General features: G+C 40.3%; 7 protein-coding genes and 1 non-coding gene across 8 annotated transcripts; 6 read left to right on the plus strand and 2 right to left on the minus strand.

Annotated features, from left to right (window-relative positions):
• Window positions 1-14: 14 nt before the first annotated feature.
• WALSEDRAFT_39893 (hypothetical protein) lies at window positions 15-3,097 on the plus strand. Its single transcript, XM_006959441.1, has 8 exons — window positions 15-48; window positions 96-188; window positions 237-262; window positions 313-333; window positions 381-440; window positions 492-624; window positions 668-1,486; window positions 1,537-3,097. Exons 1-8 carry the CDS (start codon window positions 28-30, stop codon window positions 2,821-2,823), a joined length of 2,460 nt encoding a protein of 819 aa, XP_006959503.1. The 5' UTR covers window positions 15-27; the 3' UTR covers window positions 2,824-3,097.
• Window positions 502-3,891, minus strand: WALSEDRAFT_39895 (Clavaminate synthase-like protein; the record flags this gene model as incomplete). The annotated part of the gene is made up of 4 exons (XM_006959442.1): window positions 502-620; window positions 666-1,485; window positions 1,535-3,172; window positions 3,215-3,891. 2 exons carry the CDS (start codon window positions 3,889-3,891, stop codon window positions 2,929-2,931), a joined length of 921 nt encoding a protein of 306 aa, XP_006959504.1. The 3' UTR covers window positions 502-620; window positions 666-1,485; window positions 1,535-2,928.
• A 5-nt stretch (window positions 3,892-3,896) lies between these two features.
• WALSEDRAFT_39897 (Clavaminate synthase-like protein) lies at window positions 3,897-5,039 on the plus strand (the record flags this gene model as incomplete). The annotated part of the gene is made up of 3 exons (XM_006959443.1): window positions 3,897-3,937; window positions 3,982-4,375; window positions 4,423-5,039. Exons 2-3 carry the CDS (start codon window positions 4,156-4,158, stop codon window positions 5,037-5,039), a joined length of 837 nt encoding a protein of 278 aa, XP_006959505.1. The 5' UTR covers window positions 3,897-3,937; window positions 3,982-4,155.
• Window positions 5,040-5,054: 15 nt separating this feature from the next.
• On the plus strand, window positions 5,055-8,060 carry WALSEDRAFT_69840 (hypothetical protein; the record flags this gene model as incomplete). Its single annotated transcript, XM_006959444.1, has 4 exons — window positions 5,055-5,159; window positions 5,213-5,596; window positions 5,643-7,237; window positions 7,282-8,060. The coding sequence occupies 4 exons, from the start codon at window positions 5,055-5,057 to the stop codon at window positions 8,048-8,050; spliced, it is 2,853 nt and encodes a 950-aa protein (XP_006959506.1). The 3' UTR covers window positions 8,051-8,060.
• Window positions 7,274-8,503, minus strand: WALSEDRAFT_47588 (40S ribosomal protein S27). Its single transcript, XM_006959445.1, has 3 exons — window positions 8,429-8,503; window positions 8,161-8,383; window positions 7,274-8,115 (listed from the first exon to the last, which is right to left on the minus strand). The coding sequence occupies exons 1-3, from the start codon at window positions 8,429-8,431 to the stop codon at window positions 8,090-8,092; spliced, it is 252 nt and encodes an 83-aa protein (XP_006959507.1). The 5' UTR covers window positions 8,432-8,503; the 3' UTR covers window positions 7,274-8,089.
• A 182-nt stretch (window positions 8,504-8,685) lies between these two features.
• Window positions 8,686-10,535, plus strand: WALSEDRAFT_60937 (AAA-domain-containing protein). Its single transcript, XM_006959446.1, has 9 exons — window positions 8,686-8,758; window positions 8,807-8,830; window positions 8,875-8,962; window positions 9,007-9,086; window positions 9,135-9,211; window positions 9,262-9,320; window positions 9,365-9,503; window positions 9,548-10,357; window positions 10,410-10,535. Exons 1-9 carry the CDS (start codon window positions 8,729-8,731, stop codon window positions 10,414-10,416), a joined length of 1,314 nt encoding a protein of 437 aa, XP_006959508.1. The 5' UTR covers window positions 8,686-8,728; the 3' UTR covers window positions 10,417-10,535.
• An 854-nt stretch (window positions 10,536-11,389) lies between these two features.
• On the plus strand, window positions 11,390-11,474 carry WALSEDRAFT_t68. The gene has a single exon. It is a non-coding gene; the product is annotated as a tRNA-Tyr (tRNA).
• Window positions 11,475-13,593: 2,119 nt separating this feature from the next.
• On the plus strand, window positions 13,594-15,297 carry WALSEDRAFT_33300 (hypothetical protein). Its single transcript, XM_006959447.1, has 6 exons — window positions 13,594-13,650; window positions 13,698-13,781; window positions 13,826-13,882; window positions 13,928-14,029; window positions 14,073-15,130; window positions 15,181-15,297. Exons 1-6 carry the CDS (start codon window positions 13,622-13,624, stop codon window positions 15,189-15,191), a joined length of 1,341 nt encoding a protein of 446 aa, XP_006959509.1. The 5' UTR covers window positions 13,594-13,621; the 3' UTR covers window positions 15,192-15,297.
• Window positions 15,298-15,592: the final 295 nt, after the last annotated feature.

Here is a 15,592-nt window from a genome sequence, read left to right on the forward strand (position 1 = left end):
TCTGACGCACCTTTAAGGACGTCGATCATGACAGCGCGCTCTTCGATTGTGAGATAGGAAATATAAACTTAGGGCTTTATGTTTATCTTCTATAGGACTTCAGTCAACAGCGGCCATCTTCTGGTCATCAGGTACAGGAGCTCGGTCTCTTGAGTCTTTTCGCTTTCAAAGCTAAGGAATTGAATGAAGTTAGTAGCGATCTTATGCTATGTAGCCTATATTGATACACGCCTCAGTCATACGTGCAATTCTTCAATGAACGGTGCGTATCTATATCTCTTCACTTCTCGGGTACTGATTATGACTTGATAGGATAGCTTTAGAGAATCAATAGTGAGAATAAACTGGATGGCCTAGACACGCTCTGACTTGTTATTTAGCATACAAGGTCTTAACAGACTCTACGATTCAGCTGGCAAGATCGACCTCGATTTAGATACGTAGGCGACACCAATCAATGCACTCTTACTCTTCTGACAATTCTCCTATAGCAAGTACGCTATGACTTCCCTCCGTCACGTCTGGAAAGAGGTCCGTGAAGGGTTAGATCGGGAACGACAAGCTAGAGATTCTTTCAAACATGCTATTGAAGCGGACGTTATTGAACCACTGACTGTTTTTAAGGTGTGTTTACTCCTCATCAAGATCATTTTCTAAACATATCCAGGATACACACGAACGCACGCGTCGACGCGTAAAGGAAGATATCAGATCAAGTTCAGCTGACTATAATGACTACAGGGAGAGGGTTATGAAGCTGAAAAAATCATACGAGAAGAGATACACCGAGCTGGAAACACACCAGCGCCAAAGTGCTGCTATCGAAGCTCAAGCTAGGCTTTTGCAGAATACAGCTAGTTTACACCCCATACAGAGCAATACATCTACGAACTCTGAAGAGATACCAAACTCATCCCGACCAATGTCACCTGAAAGTGGTCATCAGTCTGCTGGCAAAGAAATGATAAATGCATTCAAGACAAAAGACTGGGCTAATGGAAAGCGCCACCTAAATAGCTTCTTTAAAAATATCGGTACTGCCGGTGCAAATGACGGTGAACGCGAGAGTAAAGTGATAGAAGATCCTTCAACTATCCAATCTGGTCCTAAACCAAGTGCACTTAAGACCGCGAAAGCGAAAAGAGAGGTTGAGGAAGCCGATCAAACTTACAGACAAGCAGTTTTCCATTTGGAGAGTTTACGTTTACAGCGAGAACGTCTGCAAGGCGCAGCTTTTGTCAGTCTTTCTGAATTTATAGAGGCGTTATCTGATCAAATGCGCGAACGTTTGACCTGTTACGCCGAACATCACATTGCTGCAGTTAAAACTCAAGATAATCTGTCGTACTATGTTCGCGATACCATTGAAAGAATTGATCCTGAGAAGGATCTCGCTCAATTCAAGAGTACATTACCAGATGATCCTGCTTCTTTGGGTATACCACCACGTTATCTCTACGTTGATCATTCAGGAGAATCATTCGAGGTGAGCTTTGCTTTGATGTTAATATTATGATTCCGCTGACTCCACTTTAGCTTGTCTTTGGTGTCAAGCTTTCAGATTTGGCCATGACATGCGGTACAGGCGATAATCCTCCACGAGTTGTATCTCAAGCTATATGGGCTTTAGGACAACGTGGAGTGAAGACGGAAGGTCTTTATAGAATTAGTCCTCGTCAGGCAGCTGTCACAGATCTTGTCAGACGAATTGAGAAAGACTATGGCAACTTTGAAATAACAAACACTGATGAACCACACACGATTGCAGGCCTTTTGAAGCTTTACCTCCGTCAATTACCTGAGCCATTATTCAGATGTTCACTCGCAGAGCGCGTACAACACACAGAATCACGTCAAAGACAATTCGCCGAATCATTCCCTCTTTTGAAATCTAAACTGAGGAAACTCTCACCATTGGCATTTAGCACACTTAGGATGGTTGTTGAGCATCTAGCATTAGTCGCACATTATGAACCATTCAATAAAATGAATGCGTCTAGTTTGGCTATCGTCTTCCAACCTGTATTGATGGGTGATATCAGCGTTGAGGAGCTACAAGGTATGAGTGCTGCAGATGCTCTCAAGATGCAACATTCTGCATCAAAGGATAAGACTATGGAAGATCTCATTCTTTACTATAAGACGATATTCGATAATGAGCCTTTAACTTGGGCACCACCGCCTAAAGCTGAGAAGCACGATTTGAAGCGTTCAAACACATTAGCAACTAATACAAATGAATCGTCTAGAACGAGATATGCTGTTGATTCACCATTAAATCGCCATGAGTCACCACCACAAGCACCAGATATGTCAACAATGAGAGCATCTACTCAGGGAATATCTAATGACTTCGGACCGAGAGGTGCTGCGGGTATACGAGAGCAATTTCAGGTATTAGGTAGAAGAGCCTCACAAATGAGATCATCACCATCAAATAGAACGTCGTCTAGACGTAGGTCAGGATCAAATGAGCTTGAACAACAACTTCAAGAAATTAACCCATCTCCACAACCGAAATCACCTGATAGTGGTAGCGCGAGTGGGAAAAGCAACCACCGCTATCATATTTCAGAATCAGTATTGCCTTACGCTAGCACTAGCTCAAATCAATCGACATCATCACAGAGGAAATTTTCATTTAGGAGGAATAGAAATAGCAGCAATCAATCTTCGAAATCAAACTCCATCACACCAAAAGGCGCTGGATATGATAGTGATCAACACAAACCGCCTACAGAAGATATCCTGGACTCTAATTCTATTATTGAAGCATATGAAGCCTCACCACAGAAAACTAACGTAACATTACCACGGGAGTAGTTTAATAGATAGTCTGATTTTATTATTATAGCAAGCGCTTCTTCTGTTTTCTTTATACCATTTTCTTGTATCTATTCAGATTATAATACATAATTGATATTCTTTTCAAACATCTTTTCGTGAAGTATACGTAGCTCTTAATCGTTGATGGAGGTATTCGTAAGCTGTCAGAGACGTCTCTGTAGAGAGACCCTTGATGGATTCAACGGTGGTGTCCATCGCATTCACGATCGCGTCGTCATCGGGATGGAAGAAGTATGCCAAAGATTGCCTTGGTTTGCTTTGCTCTGTCATTTTTGGTTTTACCACTCGGTGTGTCGTTGATTTGAATTGACCACCTGTCCAAAATCTATACGTTGTCAGCGTGTTTCTTTGTGAGTGTGCAACTCACTCCATTATATCACCAATATTTACCAGCACAGCATTTGGTACAGGTTCGACATCCTCCCAAACTCCATTTTTAAGTATCTGCAAACCGCTAATTTCGCTGTTTTGAAACAAGAAAGTCAAACTGCCGTAATCTGAATGAGCACCAGCTCTCAAACTACCATTTGAAGTAGTGGCTTCAACTGGAGGATAATAAAGCATTCTAAATGTAGAACTATTTGGAGCTGACGATGAATGAAATTTGGTGAAATAGTCACTCTCCAAATCAAGTGATAATGCGAAAGCATGAAGTAGTTTTATGCCAAGGTTGTAACAATTAGTAGAGAACTCTTTGAGAGTTTGGAAATTATTACCTTTGAATGTCTCAGGAAGTGACTGTGAGTTGTCGACAAAAGCTGATTTCACACCAAAGTTAAACGCCTCTTTGAGATCTTTGTCTGGTTGACTTGGATCTAATAGCTCATCGCCGAAATTGACATAACCTTCATTCGCTGTTGTTATCCTATAATCAGCTTTATCACTAGCTGACGTATCTTGGAAAAAGTTCTGGGATATTTTGAATACTTCCTTACTATCTATACCAGTATTCGTCAGATAAAGAAATCCTGTAGATTTGCACGCTTCTTTTATCTCATTTGAGAGTGTCTCTGTTGGTTGATCAGCGTTGATGGTGAAAGTCATGTTCTATGATATCTACGAGCAAGACCCATCTTACGAGGAGTTTTTAGTTTGTTTTTAGTTACTCATTTAGTACATTCCTAACGTAAATAGTCCAGAAATCTGGTAGCTAATAAACCCTGTCTGATTATCTCAGAGCTGGTTAAACAATGGCCTGCATACACAAATTGGAGGAGCTTGGACAGTTTGAAAGCGATCTATGGTGACCAAATCGTATCTGTAGCCCTCTGTGATATCCGGGATTTCAGCGATCAGAAAAGGGAAGACATGCGAGTTGATGACGCTATTACTAGAATGCTAGATGGAGAGAGATTGTATATAAAAGACTGGCATCTCGCTCTAAGAACGCAAAGTGACTTTTATAATACACCAGCTATATTCTTCGATGACTGGATGAATGACTATTATTCTAGGCATACAGATGACGATTTCAGATTTGTATATGCCGGTTCAGCATCCACTTTCACAGGATTACATAGGGATGTTTGTGGGTTTATTCTGTTAATGTTTAAGATAAGTCTGACAATATCATAGATAGAAGCTACTCCTGGTCAGCTAACATAGTAGGCAAGAAGCGTTGGGTGTTATTCCCACCACATACAGAGCGCTATCTAAGAAAAGAACCGGATAATCCAGCTTCAGAAATCGTCTATGACGTTCGTCATGTCGATAGAAAGACATTTAAAGATTTCGACAAAGCTGAGAAAGATTCTATAGTAATTATACAAGAAGCTGGACAAATTATATTCATTCCGAGTGGCTGGTACCACCAAGTTGAGAATATCGATAATTGTATTTCGATAAATCACAATTGGAGCAATAGCAATTGCTTATTAGATATGTACTCTAGTATGAAAGAGGAATACCTAGCAGTTGAGTCTTCAGTGATGGATATCAAAGATATATTACCAAATAAAGGTGAATGGTATGAAGTTGTCAACGATCTCTTTGCAAAGAGTAGTGGATGGAATTGGATAACATTTTTTGCTATGCTAACCACCGCGCTGGAGAATACTGACCAAGATCACCGGCCGGACAAAAAGATAACTGAGCGGAAAATAAAGCTCGTCGCTGCCTACTTTCGAGAAGAGTATAAGGATATGATAGACTCAGATGACAGACTTTGTAATAAAATAAACCAATTATCTTGATATTAGACGATCACGATGAGTTGCGTGGAGAGCTACGTAGAGACGTTATCAAACGCTCTATCAACTGATGAGATTGTCGCTTTGCAGCAGAAACTAGAAGCTGATATCGACAGTCGTAGAGTGCGTATAGCGCTATCTGATGACTACCGACTGTTTAGCTTACGCATCTACAGCTTCGATTAGCAGAGAGATTGAATAGAGATAAAAGTGTACATGCACACCAGCTCAGTCAATCGCTCAGTTTAGTCCAGATGCACTCACAGCTGAGCTCACAATCGGAAGAAATATCAAAGAAGATTGAACAGACAAAACCGACACTCAGAACTGAAATAGAGGCATACGAAAGTCATATCTATGATTACAATCAGGCGAAACTCGAGCATGAGGCTAAGAGCATATTAGATTCCGTTCAGCTCTCCCTATCAACCTTCAGGCAATACATAGATACGGAGGACCTAGTGAAAGCTGCGAAATTCATGCAAGATGGCCTTAAGAATACATTCCAGAGACTCTCAAATTCGTTCGTCGCTCGCTGGTCTGGTTCTGCTGCTTTACAGGTGCGTTGCTCGTAAAACAAACATTGCTGTTCTGACAATAATGCAGACAGAATGTGGTAGACTATCCGAATTGCTCACTGAAAAGCTCACAAAAGCTTGGAATGACTCGGTTGAGTGTACACAGACAACCTTAACATTGAGAGCTTCAAATGGCAGTACACCATTATCAGAGACTGTAGAAGCGCTCGAGGTGCTCAATATGTCAACTAGACGCTTCACGAATCTTTACAACAATATTAAAACACATTTCGTTGACATTCTTCTTCCATCACCAACAAACCAAGGCCTTGTACCCACATTAGTAGCCAATGAAGACACACTCACACTTAAGAAAACACAAGAGGCACCGATTAAAAGTACACAGCTGGATTCACTAAGCACGTTATTACATTTCATCGACTCTCGCTACAAAGAGCTTGGTGAACAACTCAGGCCGGTTATTATAGAGAGATTAATGGAGCACTATCTTTTACCATCTCTACCTGTCCGGTTAGGTGGCCCTGATATTACACTGTTTGTCAAGAGACTTGAGGAAGCCGTTGCATTTGAGAAAGACATCTTAAGCTGTAGTCAACAAGACACGATCAACCAATTTGCTCGAGTGTGGGGTGATAGCTGGTTACAAAAGCGGAGAAATCAAGTATTAAGCAACACAAGAAGTGTTATAGTTAGACCAGATTGGGACACCTTCGTAGCAGAAATTGAAGTACTTGTCGAAGATAGCAAGGAAAATGTGAAGAGGGATACTCCAGCGATCCAACCTCCCGTTGAAAAGGCCACCGACGATAAGGAAGCTAAGGACTTACATCAGAGTGAATCAAAGACATCTATAACGTCTGCGATGGATGTTGATAATAATAATAATGACGACGACGATGGATGGGGTCTCGATGATGATGACGAAGGTAATAATGTTACTGCTGCTTTGAATAATGTTGATTCAAAGACTTCAATAGTATCAATGAGAGAAGCTGCTCAAGATGACGACATGGAAGATGGATGGGGATTAGAAGATAATGAGGATGTCGAAAAGTTGAAAAACGATGATGTTAATGACCTCAAAGTTGAAAAGCCTGATCTCTCTCGTATAAGCTCCCAATCATCAATTACTTCACCTCAGCCTGATGTTATTGAAGAGGACGACGACGGCTGGGGTCTTGACGACGATGAAGAACACATCGACGAAGATAAAGAGGAACAAATTGGCCACGTACAACAGATAGATGATGATGACGATCCATGGAAGGAGGATATGGATGAGCCAGCCGCAAGGAAGCATGATGAGACCGGCAACGATAAAGTAGAGCAGGATAATAACCAATTGATGCACGATGATGACGACCCATGGAAGGAAGACATGACTGATGTAGCAACAAAAGATAATGCCAGCGAGGACGGTTGGGGACTTGATGACGATGAGGTGATCAAACACGAAGTTGCTCAAGTTGATACACCAATACACCAATGCGGAAACGTCGTTCATGATAAGAGTCAGATGCTTGATACCCAAAAATCAGTCGAGGTAGCTCCTACTCGCCAGGAACTCAAAAGCAGATCACTCGTTGTATCTCAATACGTCAAGCAAATACTTTTACATATTGATGACGCGCTCAACGATAGACAGTATCTCTTACAGACGAAGTGAGTGATTATATCATAGAGAATTAAAATTGACAACAGACAAGCGAAATACCTTCGAAAGACAACAATTTACCAGAGAAAGCAACTGAAGTGGCAGAATTAGTATTGGACTTCTACAGGTCGCTCTTTCCATATGTGCATAGAGAAACGATCAAGCTGGTACCAGCATTGGCGCTTCAATTTATTAACGATTGCGAGTACCTCTCACATGAAGTCTCGGATAGAGAATTGAAAACAAGCTCGAAAAAGCTAGAATTGCTTAAACAAACCACACTAGTGAATGTGGATGTTGAACAGAGACGACAGATAGTTGATATATTAACTGATGCGGGACCACTGACGGATTTATCTATAAATCACGAAAGAGCATTCGCTGGTGTGATTTCATCATTCTCAAGGTTGAGATCATCTGTGAAGGATGTAATAGATAAAGAAGAACTGAACAAATTACTGGGTTCAGTAGCAGAATTCTTGATGAGATTCGTAATAGAAGCAGTTGAAGATATGGATGATATCAGCGAAGAAGACAGTCAGAAGTTATGCAAAATGTGCAGAGATTTGCAAGCAGGACTACAATGCGTATTTGAAGAGAATGGCACGGAGGGATTCAAGCAGACAGACAACTGGTTCAAATTCGCATACCTCTCAGAAATCCTTCAAGCCAGCCTGGTAGATTTGAGCTACCTTCACAAGGAAGGCAGCTTGGTCGATTTCTCATCAGAAGAACTTGTGCGATTGTGCAAAGCGCTATTTGCAGACACAGAGAAAAGGGCTCAAGTGATTGATGATTTAATGGTTGCTAGTGCTCGTTGATGAAGAATGTATTTCGTAGATAACAATAATTGTTTTAACTTAGTTCTTTCTACGGAATGAGCAGCCTGGTGTGTGTGAGAGTGTGTAAACGCCAGTAAAAGAGAACTAACCTTCAGTCAAACGAGCCTTACCACCGGTTGGTTGGGAGAGAACGGTGGAGCAAGAGCCGCATAAAACAACAGTTTGAGCGTGTGAGAACACGGTTGTAATAGCGAAGCAACCTGGGCACTTAACGTCCATGAAGAAGGAGTTTGGACTTGGCACCAAACGCTTGAGCTTGTGCTTTTGAACCTCTGTTTGAGATGAAGGGTTAAGAAGGTCGACTGCAAGGGTCTGATTTATTGTTAGCGTCCTATTATCGCCTCTCTAATTTCTCACCATTTTTCAAAGCACAGCGTTTGCTAAGAAGCTCAGAATTTCCAGTCAGTCTCTTGCTTCAAAAATTACAATTTTAGAAAATAAAAATATTTTATAGCGAAATTATTGTTTATAATTAATTTTTAATGATTAAATTAAAATAAGAGAGTCTCTAGTTACTAACTGCCAGTCAGTCTCCACCTTTCTAGACACACTTTGTTTTTTTCCTAGTACTGCTTTTGAGTCCCCTTGCTGTATTTTTACCCCTTATTCTTGCCACTCACTCCCATCTCCATATCTCTCACGCCTTTATCATAGACGATGAGCACATCAAACTCAAATTTCCTAGATGTGAGCCCATTTATAAAATAATAGTCTAGTTATCTAATAGACGTCTAGAAAGCCATAGATTTGGTCTCTAATGTTCGCTCGCCCGCCTCGCTAGCGTCATCTCTAACTCTCTCCAGGCTATAGAGGAGGATGTAAAAACAAACTACGCTGAAGCACTGAGATTATACCTCAACGCGTTAGATTACTTTATGATGGCTCTCAAATGTGCGTATCTCCTCCGATCTCGAGCATCTGCCAACACAACACAGACGAAAAGAACCCATCATTGAAGACGATGATACGAGGTAAATTAGTCGACTACATCACGAGAGCAGAAAAGCTTAAACAAGTAATATCAATCTATCATTTCTCTAACATACTGACGATCATTTAATAGCATATTGCAAAAAGCGACGAGAACAAGAAACAGCCACTTGGTAGCACTAATTCTGGTGGTACTAACCCTGGACAGCCGTGAGTTTTTGAGATTTACACGTGATACCACCATCTCACCCTCTACTTAGTGGTAAAGAATCCGAGAACGATGACGCGGAGACTAAGAAGCTGCGGGCGGGTTTATCCAGTAGGTTCCTCTGCCTTATATGCGCGTATCTCATTCTCTATCAGACTCAATTTTGCAAGAAACACCAAATGTAAGCTGGGATGACGTTGCCGGTCTTGAAGTCGCAAAAGAAGCTCTCAAAGAGGCTGTCATCTTGCCTATTAAGTTCCCACATTTATTCACAGGCAATCGTAAACCATGGCGGTTAGTACCCCTCTTCTGAAGTCACCCTACTAATGATGTCTCAGTGGTATCCTCCTATACGGTCCACCAGGTACCGGTAAATCATATCTCGCGAAAGCAGTCGCAACAGAATCAAAGTCCACGTTCTTTAGTGTTTCTTCTTCTGATTTAGTCAGTAAATGGATGGGTGAATCTGAAAGATTAGTCAAAAATCTCTTTGCTATGGCAAGAGAAAACAAACCATCAATTATCTTTATTGATGAAGTCGACAGTTTAGCTGGTACGAGAGGTGATGGTGAATCAGAAGCAAGCAGAAGAATAAAGACTGAATTTCTCGTTCAAATGAACGGTGTTGGAAATGATGATAACGGAGTCCTAGTACTCGGTGCAACTAATATACCTTGGTCATTAGATGTTGCAATCAAGAGAAGATTTGAAAAAAGAATATACATACCCCTGCCTGAACCAGAAGCCAGAAAAGAAATGTTTAGACTGAATGTTGGCGAAACACCATGCAGGTTGACACAAAAAGATTACAGATTATTAGCTGAAAAAACTGATGGTTACTCTGGTTCTGATATCGCGATCGTTGTAAGAGATGCGCTCATGCAACCTGTTCGCAAGGTCCTCTCCGCTACGCACTTCAAAGAAATTTATGTAGATGGTGAAGATGGCACATCTAATAGAAAGCTCACGCCTTGTTCACCAGGTGATCCTCAAGCATTTGAGGGTAGCTGGTCAGGTATTGACTCAAATGAGTTACTCGAACCTGATTTAGCACTTAATGATTTTATCAAAGCCATCAATAGCACACGACCGACCGTTACGGATGAGGATATTCGCAGACATATGGAATTCACAAACGAAAGTGGAGAGTGAGTTGGTTTCTATTGAGCGTTCAATATTCGCTGATTTTATTCTGCGTAGACAGTAATATTGCGATTATACTCGAAATTAATGATGTTATTTAACGTTAAGCATAAAATTTTTGATTCTTTTGTACAATCTTGATTTTTTGCTAATGTTGATGTATGTTTCCGTCTTATGAACACAAAGCTTTCTATTTTATATCTTACAAAATGCGAAATATGAGTATATGCATTTTAAAGTAGTCTAGTATGGTTTTGTGTAGTATTATTGATTTGACTTCGTTATTCTTTGTACTTCGTTCTTCATTGGGCATCTCGGTCGTAAGGAAGTAAATAAGACAACAATTATAGCTCAAGCAGTTTAATGTAATTAGTTGTGCCTTCAAGTAACAGCATATTCTAAAGTAACCATTCAATTGAACTTGAAAAATCCCACTGTATACTTTAGATGATAAACGTCAATAAAGCAGTGGTTTTCTGACTCTATCGGCGTCTATTATACTCGAACAATCAATAATAATATTTTAACCTCTAGTCTGACATCTATTTTTGCTCGGAAGACGTTTCGATAAGAGTAAATTCATGATGACATTAAACCTGAATAGTCGAACATATTACCAGTAGCAAAGGAGTATTGGATATTTTAAACCTAGACTAATGTGTATTGTCTTTGAATACCGATTTGCTGACTTGGATTCAACAGTCCTACGTACGTTGGCGACGCTGGTGATGTTGAAAACGGAATATGTTGTTTATATGATACAAAGGAATTAATCGCATTCATAAACATATTTTATGTTGAGAATTTTTCTCAGCTTTTACGTTGATTCAAATGGAAGTCTTGATTGACAGATGTTATAAAGGTTGATTCTTTTTGTACGATTGATTGACGCGAACTTATGACTCATATTCTGTTTGACAAAACCAAACATCAGTTACTACTTGGGGCAACATTTAGACTTTTTCTTTTCTTCCTGAAAAATTTTCTTTCGGTTTTTTATACAATATACCACATGTATCAGAAACCAACTAACATCTCCTCCTATAGCTCAATTGGCAGAGCGCAAGACTGTAACGGCAGCTTGATATCTTGAGGTTCCTAGTTCGATTCTGGGTGGGAGGACATCTTTTTGTCTTTTTGGCGACTTTTATTTCCCTACATTTGAAATGGGAAAAAATCCATTTTTACCATATTTGATCAAGCATCTGAAATAGTCTTTGTATTTTATTGTACATATCATCTACTATCTCTTTAAACTTCTACTGTCATCATCGAATATGGTACGCTAACATTATAGGTCAAGATAGACATCACTAACGGTATATTTCAGGCAGTATGCCAGTATTTCTTACGTGGAGCGTAAGGTATAGTTTATTATACAAGATTTCTCGCTGAATTGGTGATTTAGATGTCGATTTGGTAGTAATTGCAAGAATCAACACCCGGGAGAACAAAGTGAATAGATTAGTTACAAAAAGAACTCATGTTAACGAAATCACAGCTGCTGGAAGTAGAACTGGAGGGTTCTCTGCCTTCTCTAATTCGTCATTTGCATCTGGTGATAACTTATCGACGCGCAAAAGGGAGACAGCATCAAGGTATGAAATAGCTATATGTTATTATAAACCAACTTACAATATAAAGTGCTGATTCAATAAGACATGATTTGGTTGACGAAAGACCAGTGTTTCCACTTTCCTGTTATGGTCCAGCGAAAGAAGAACCAAATCTGATAATAGAACAAGATGAATCACCTGAAGAATTGCGAATAAAATTCGTTCAAGCCAACGCATCTGGAAATCCACAACAATATGTTAGTTATCTTAACCAATATTTCATCATATTCACAGGAAAAACAGGTTCAATACGAAGAAACTCAAACAGCTAAATGTCTACAGATGTTCGAAAGTGTCGCTAGGAATAGTTTTGACGCATACAAACACGTGAACGGCAAACTGAAAGGCCAAATACCACCCAATACTGCTTTTAAACCTTCACAAACAACAACAACATCAGCATTTGGCCAGAGTCCACAACCTAGCCAGTCTGCTTTTGGTTCAACAGCATTTGGAAAGCCTTCTGGTAGCGCTTTCGGAGCACCAACCAGTGGATTTGGTGCGTTTGCAGCTTCATCACCATCTTCCAATGCGTTTGGAACGACATCTCAACCAAGTGCCTTCGGTAGTACGAGCCAGCCGAATGCTTTTGGACAATCGACAGGACCTACTACAGGTAGTGCTTTCGGACAACCAAGTGCCTTTGGAGCCACTGCTTCAAGTGCACCTTCTGGAGGATTTGGCGCATTTTCAGCATCTAAACCAGCCTTCGGTACACCCGCAGAACCTAAAAGTGCGTTTGGCGCAACATCGACCCCTAGTGCGTTTGGACAGACACCAGCACCAGCGACGAGTGCGTTTGGACAGACATCAGCACCAACAACTAGTGCATTTGGACAGACATCAACGCCTACGGCAAGCGCATTCGGACAAACCTCAACACCATCAAATAATGCATTTGGACAAAGTGCAGCACCAGCCACTAGTGCCTTTGGTCAAAGTTCAGCGCCAGCGAGCGCTTTTGGGCAGCCGAGTGCATTTGGCCAAGCTACCAATACCCCTAAATCTGCTTTTGGTAGTGCCCCAGCAGCCTCATCAGGCTTTGGAGCGTTTGGTGGTGGATCTACATCAGCATTTGGTCAGACAGCGCAACCTGCGCAGACAGCACAACCAAGCGGGAATGCTTTTGGTCAGAGTAGTACAACGTCTGTGAACGCATTTGGCACACAACCACAACCTGATGCTGCGAGCACTTTCGGACAGTCAACGTCTAGTGCATTTGGACAAAGTGCGTTTGGTAAACCTTCTGCACCAGCTTCAGCGCCTACAAGCGCCTTTGCGCAGGCACCATCATTTGGCACGTCAGCACCTGCTCAGTCGGCGTTTGGACAATCAGCCTTCGGTCAAGGAAGCAACGGATTTGGGGGTGCGTTCGGCGGGTCTACGAATCAGAAGCAGCCTTCAGATGTAGATCAATTTGCGCAATTTGCAGGAAGTTTGGAAGATATACCAGAACAATTCAAGAAGGCCTACGAGGACGATAACTTCGTATGGGGTGAAATACCTTCGCTTCCACCGCCGCTAGCATTAAGATAATATTAAAGATAAAATTGAGGATGTAACTTATGATGTATTAAATTATATTTCATTGCATAGAAATAACTTGATCACGCTAAACTGAACTCAATCTCGAACGACGAGGAGAAAGTAAAAATGTCGTCGAGTTGGCCACCTTCTTTACGGTCAGTCTAGCGTAGCTAATCTAATAAACCATCTGATAGAATACTAGAAACTTTGTAGAGAACGTCTTATCTCAAACTAACGAGAGTAACAAAGTGAAAGTCAATCTAGAGCTTAAAGATATGATACAGCGGTTCGTCGTATTCCTGTATCTTCCCGCTTCTAACACACCCCTAGAGCCTACGTTGAGGGTAGATTATGGACTACGAATTGGATGGTACAGCGGATACCGTCGTGAGTCTCTTATGGCATTTACCGGACTTCTCTAAAGTTTATAAGTCTCCATGGTACAAGTATACCGCCTCCAAGTTCGTCATACGCGAATGTAACCGGCCAAGGTATGCAGACATCACAGCAGACATCGACAGGCAAACGCAAGAAGTAAGCCTACTATAATGTTGAATCTCTTTTAACAACCATAAAGAAACAACCAAACGAACAAGAAGAACTTAGCAAAGAAAAACAAAGGATTTGCTGTCGACGATAACGAAGACATGCGTTCAAAGAGAGCTAAACGTTTTGAGAGCAATCCGGGCCTATCTTCATCCGCTTACCCTAACCCAGCTGGTATTAGTGTCCCCTTGAAAACGAACAAGTGGATAAACAAAGGTAATATCAACCAGCCTGACCCAAATGTCATAGACTGGGACCAATACACAATAGTCGGCCATTCAAACGCTTTAGAGAAGCAATATTTGAGACTAACCTCAGCACCTGATCCAGCAACTATACGACCATTGCCTGTTTTGAAGAAAACGCTTGATCACCTCAAAAAGAAATGGAGGCAAGATAGAGACTATAACTATATTTGCGATCAAATGAAATCCCTTAGACAAGATTTAACAGTTCAGCGTATCAAAAATGATTTCACCGTTCAAGTTTATGAGATACACGCTAGATTAGCACTAGAGAATGGTGATTTAGGTGAATTTAACCAATGTGCTGCTAATTTACAGCCTTTATATCGACTAAATTTGAACGGAAACGAATTAGAATTTTTGAGCTATCAAATACTATACCTTTGTTATAGCAGAAATTGGTCTGCTGCTAACATATTGGTTGGTTTACTATCTGATGAGAAGAAAGAAGCTGAAGAAATTAAACATGCTTTAAAGGTACGTTCATCACTTGTTACTAACAACTATCATATGTTTTTTAAATTATATCAAGATTCACCGAATATGTCTGGATATATCATAGACGCTTTCGTTGAAAGAGAGAGACTTAAAGCTTTGATTATGATCACTAAAGCTTATGTTAAGATACCACTATCGTTCATCACTAGAGAGCTAAAACTTGAAAATGAAACGGCGACCAAGGAATTACTTAAACAATTTGGTGCTACTGGATGTTATGATAAAAATGCCGTTGGCAGAACTCATAATGGCGTACCACCAGATAATGAAAAAGTTGTCCTTTGCAAGGAGATACATACTACCCTGTTGAGTCAAGTGAGTAGGTATGTTAAAGTTGACATCAAAGGTACAGTGAAATGAAAAGTTATCTGAATTATTTAAATAACACAATTTTAGGTCAAGTGTAGTGATTACATCAACTTTTTGCTTGAATATTACCAAATGTTTGAAATTCTCTCTCTTATTTTTTCTTTATCCTTGTATGAGTAAAGTGAAAAGGTATGCATTTTTCTTAAATGGACGTTTATGTTGTGTTTTATTTTTTTTTCTTACATGATGTATAATGTGAAACGCAAGGTAATGTTCTAAATGGCGTAGCCATAGGTTACTTCAGATACAATATATGAATTAAATGTAAACAAGAATAGCAGAAACAGAAAGGTAGTAATGTCATGTTGTAAATATCATAATTAATGATATGAAAACATTAATACAACCAAGTCTTATATCGAACAATGCCAGCATAGTCGGATGCTGAGGGCTAATGGAGTAAAAATCCGTTTTACTTGATAGATAACATATATAATAT

The sequence above is a fragment of the Wallemia mellicola genome, assembly GCF_000263375.1.
Source record: "Wallemia mellicola CBS 633.66 unplaced genomic scaffold WALSEscaffold_17, whole genome shotgun sequence".
Taxonomy (NCBI): Eukaryota; Fungi; Basidiomycota; class Wallemiomycetes; order Wallemiales; family Wallemiaceae; genus Wallemia; species Wallemia mellicola.

Coding starts and splice junctions, on each gene's coding strand:
- WALSEDRAFT_33300 (XM_006959447.1), top strand. CDS start 13,622: ATGTCGTCGAGTTGGCCACCTTCTTTACG. Junction 13,782..13,825: donor CTTAAAGATATGATACAGCG/GTTCGTCGTATT, acceptor ACACACCCCTAG/AGCCTACGTTGAGGGTAGAT. Junction 13,883..13,927: donor ATGGTACAGCGGATACCGTC/GTGAGTCTCTTA, acceptor AAAGTTTATAAG/TCTCCATGGTACAAGTATAC.
- WALSEDRAFT_47588 (XM_006959445.1), bottom strand. Junction 8,116..8,160: donor TAAGGCTCGTTTGACTGAAG/GTTAGTTCTCTT, acceptor CACACACACCAG/GCTGCTCATTCCGTAGAAAG.
- WALSEDRAFT_39893 (XM_006959441.1), top strand. CDS start 28: ATGACAGCGCGCTCTTCGATT. Junction 49..95: donor TGACAGCGCGCTCTTCGATT/GTGAGATAGGAA, acceptor TATCTTCTATAG/GACTTCAGTCAACAGCGGCC. Junction 1,487..1,536: donor ATTCAGGAGAATCATTCGAG/GTGAGCTTTGCT, acceptor ACTCCACTTTAG/CTTGTCTTTGGTGTCAAGCT.
- WALSEDRAFT_60937 (XM_006959446.1), top strand. CDS start 8,729: ATGAGCACATCAAACTCAAATTTCCTAGAT. Junction 8,759..8,806: donor CAAACTCAAATTTCCTAGAT/GTGAGCCCATTT, acceptor ATAGACGTCTAG/AAAGCCATAGATTTGGTCTC. Junction 9,212..9,261: donor GGTACTAACCCTGGACAGCC/GTGAGTTTTTGA, acceptor CCCTCTACTTAG/TGGTAAAGAATCCGAGAACG.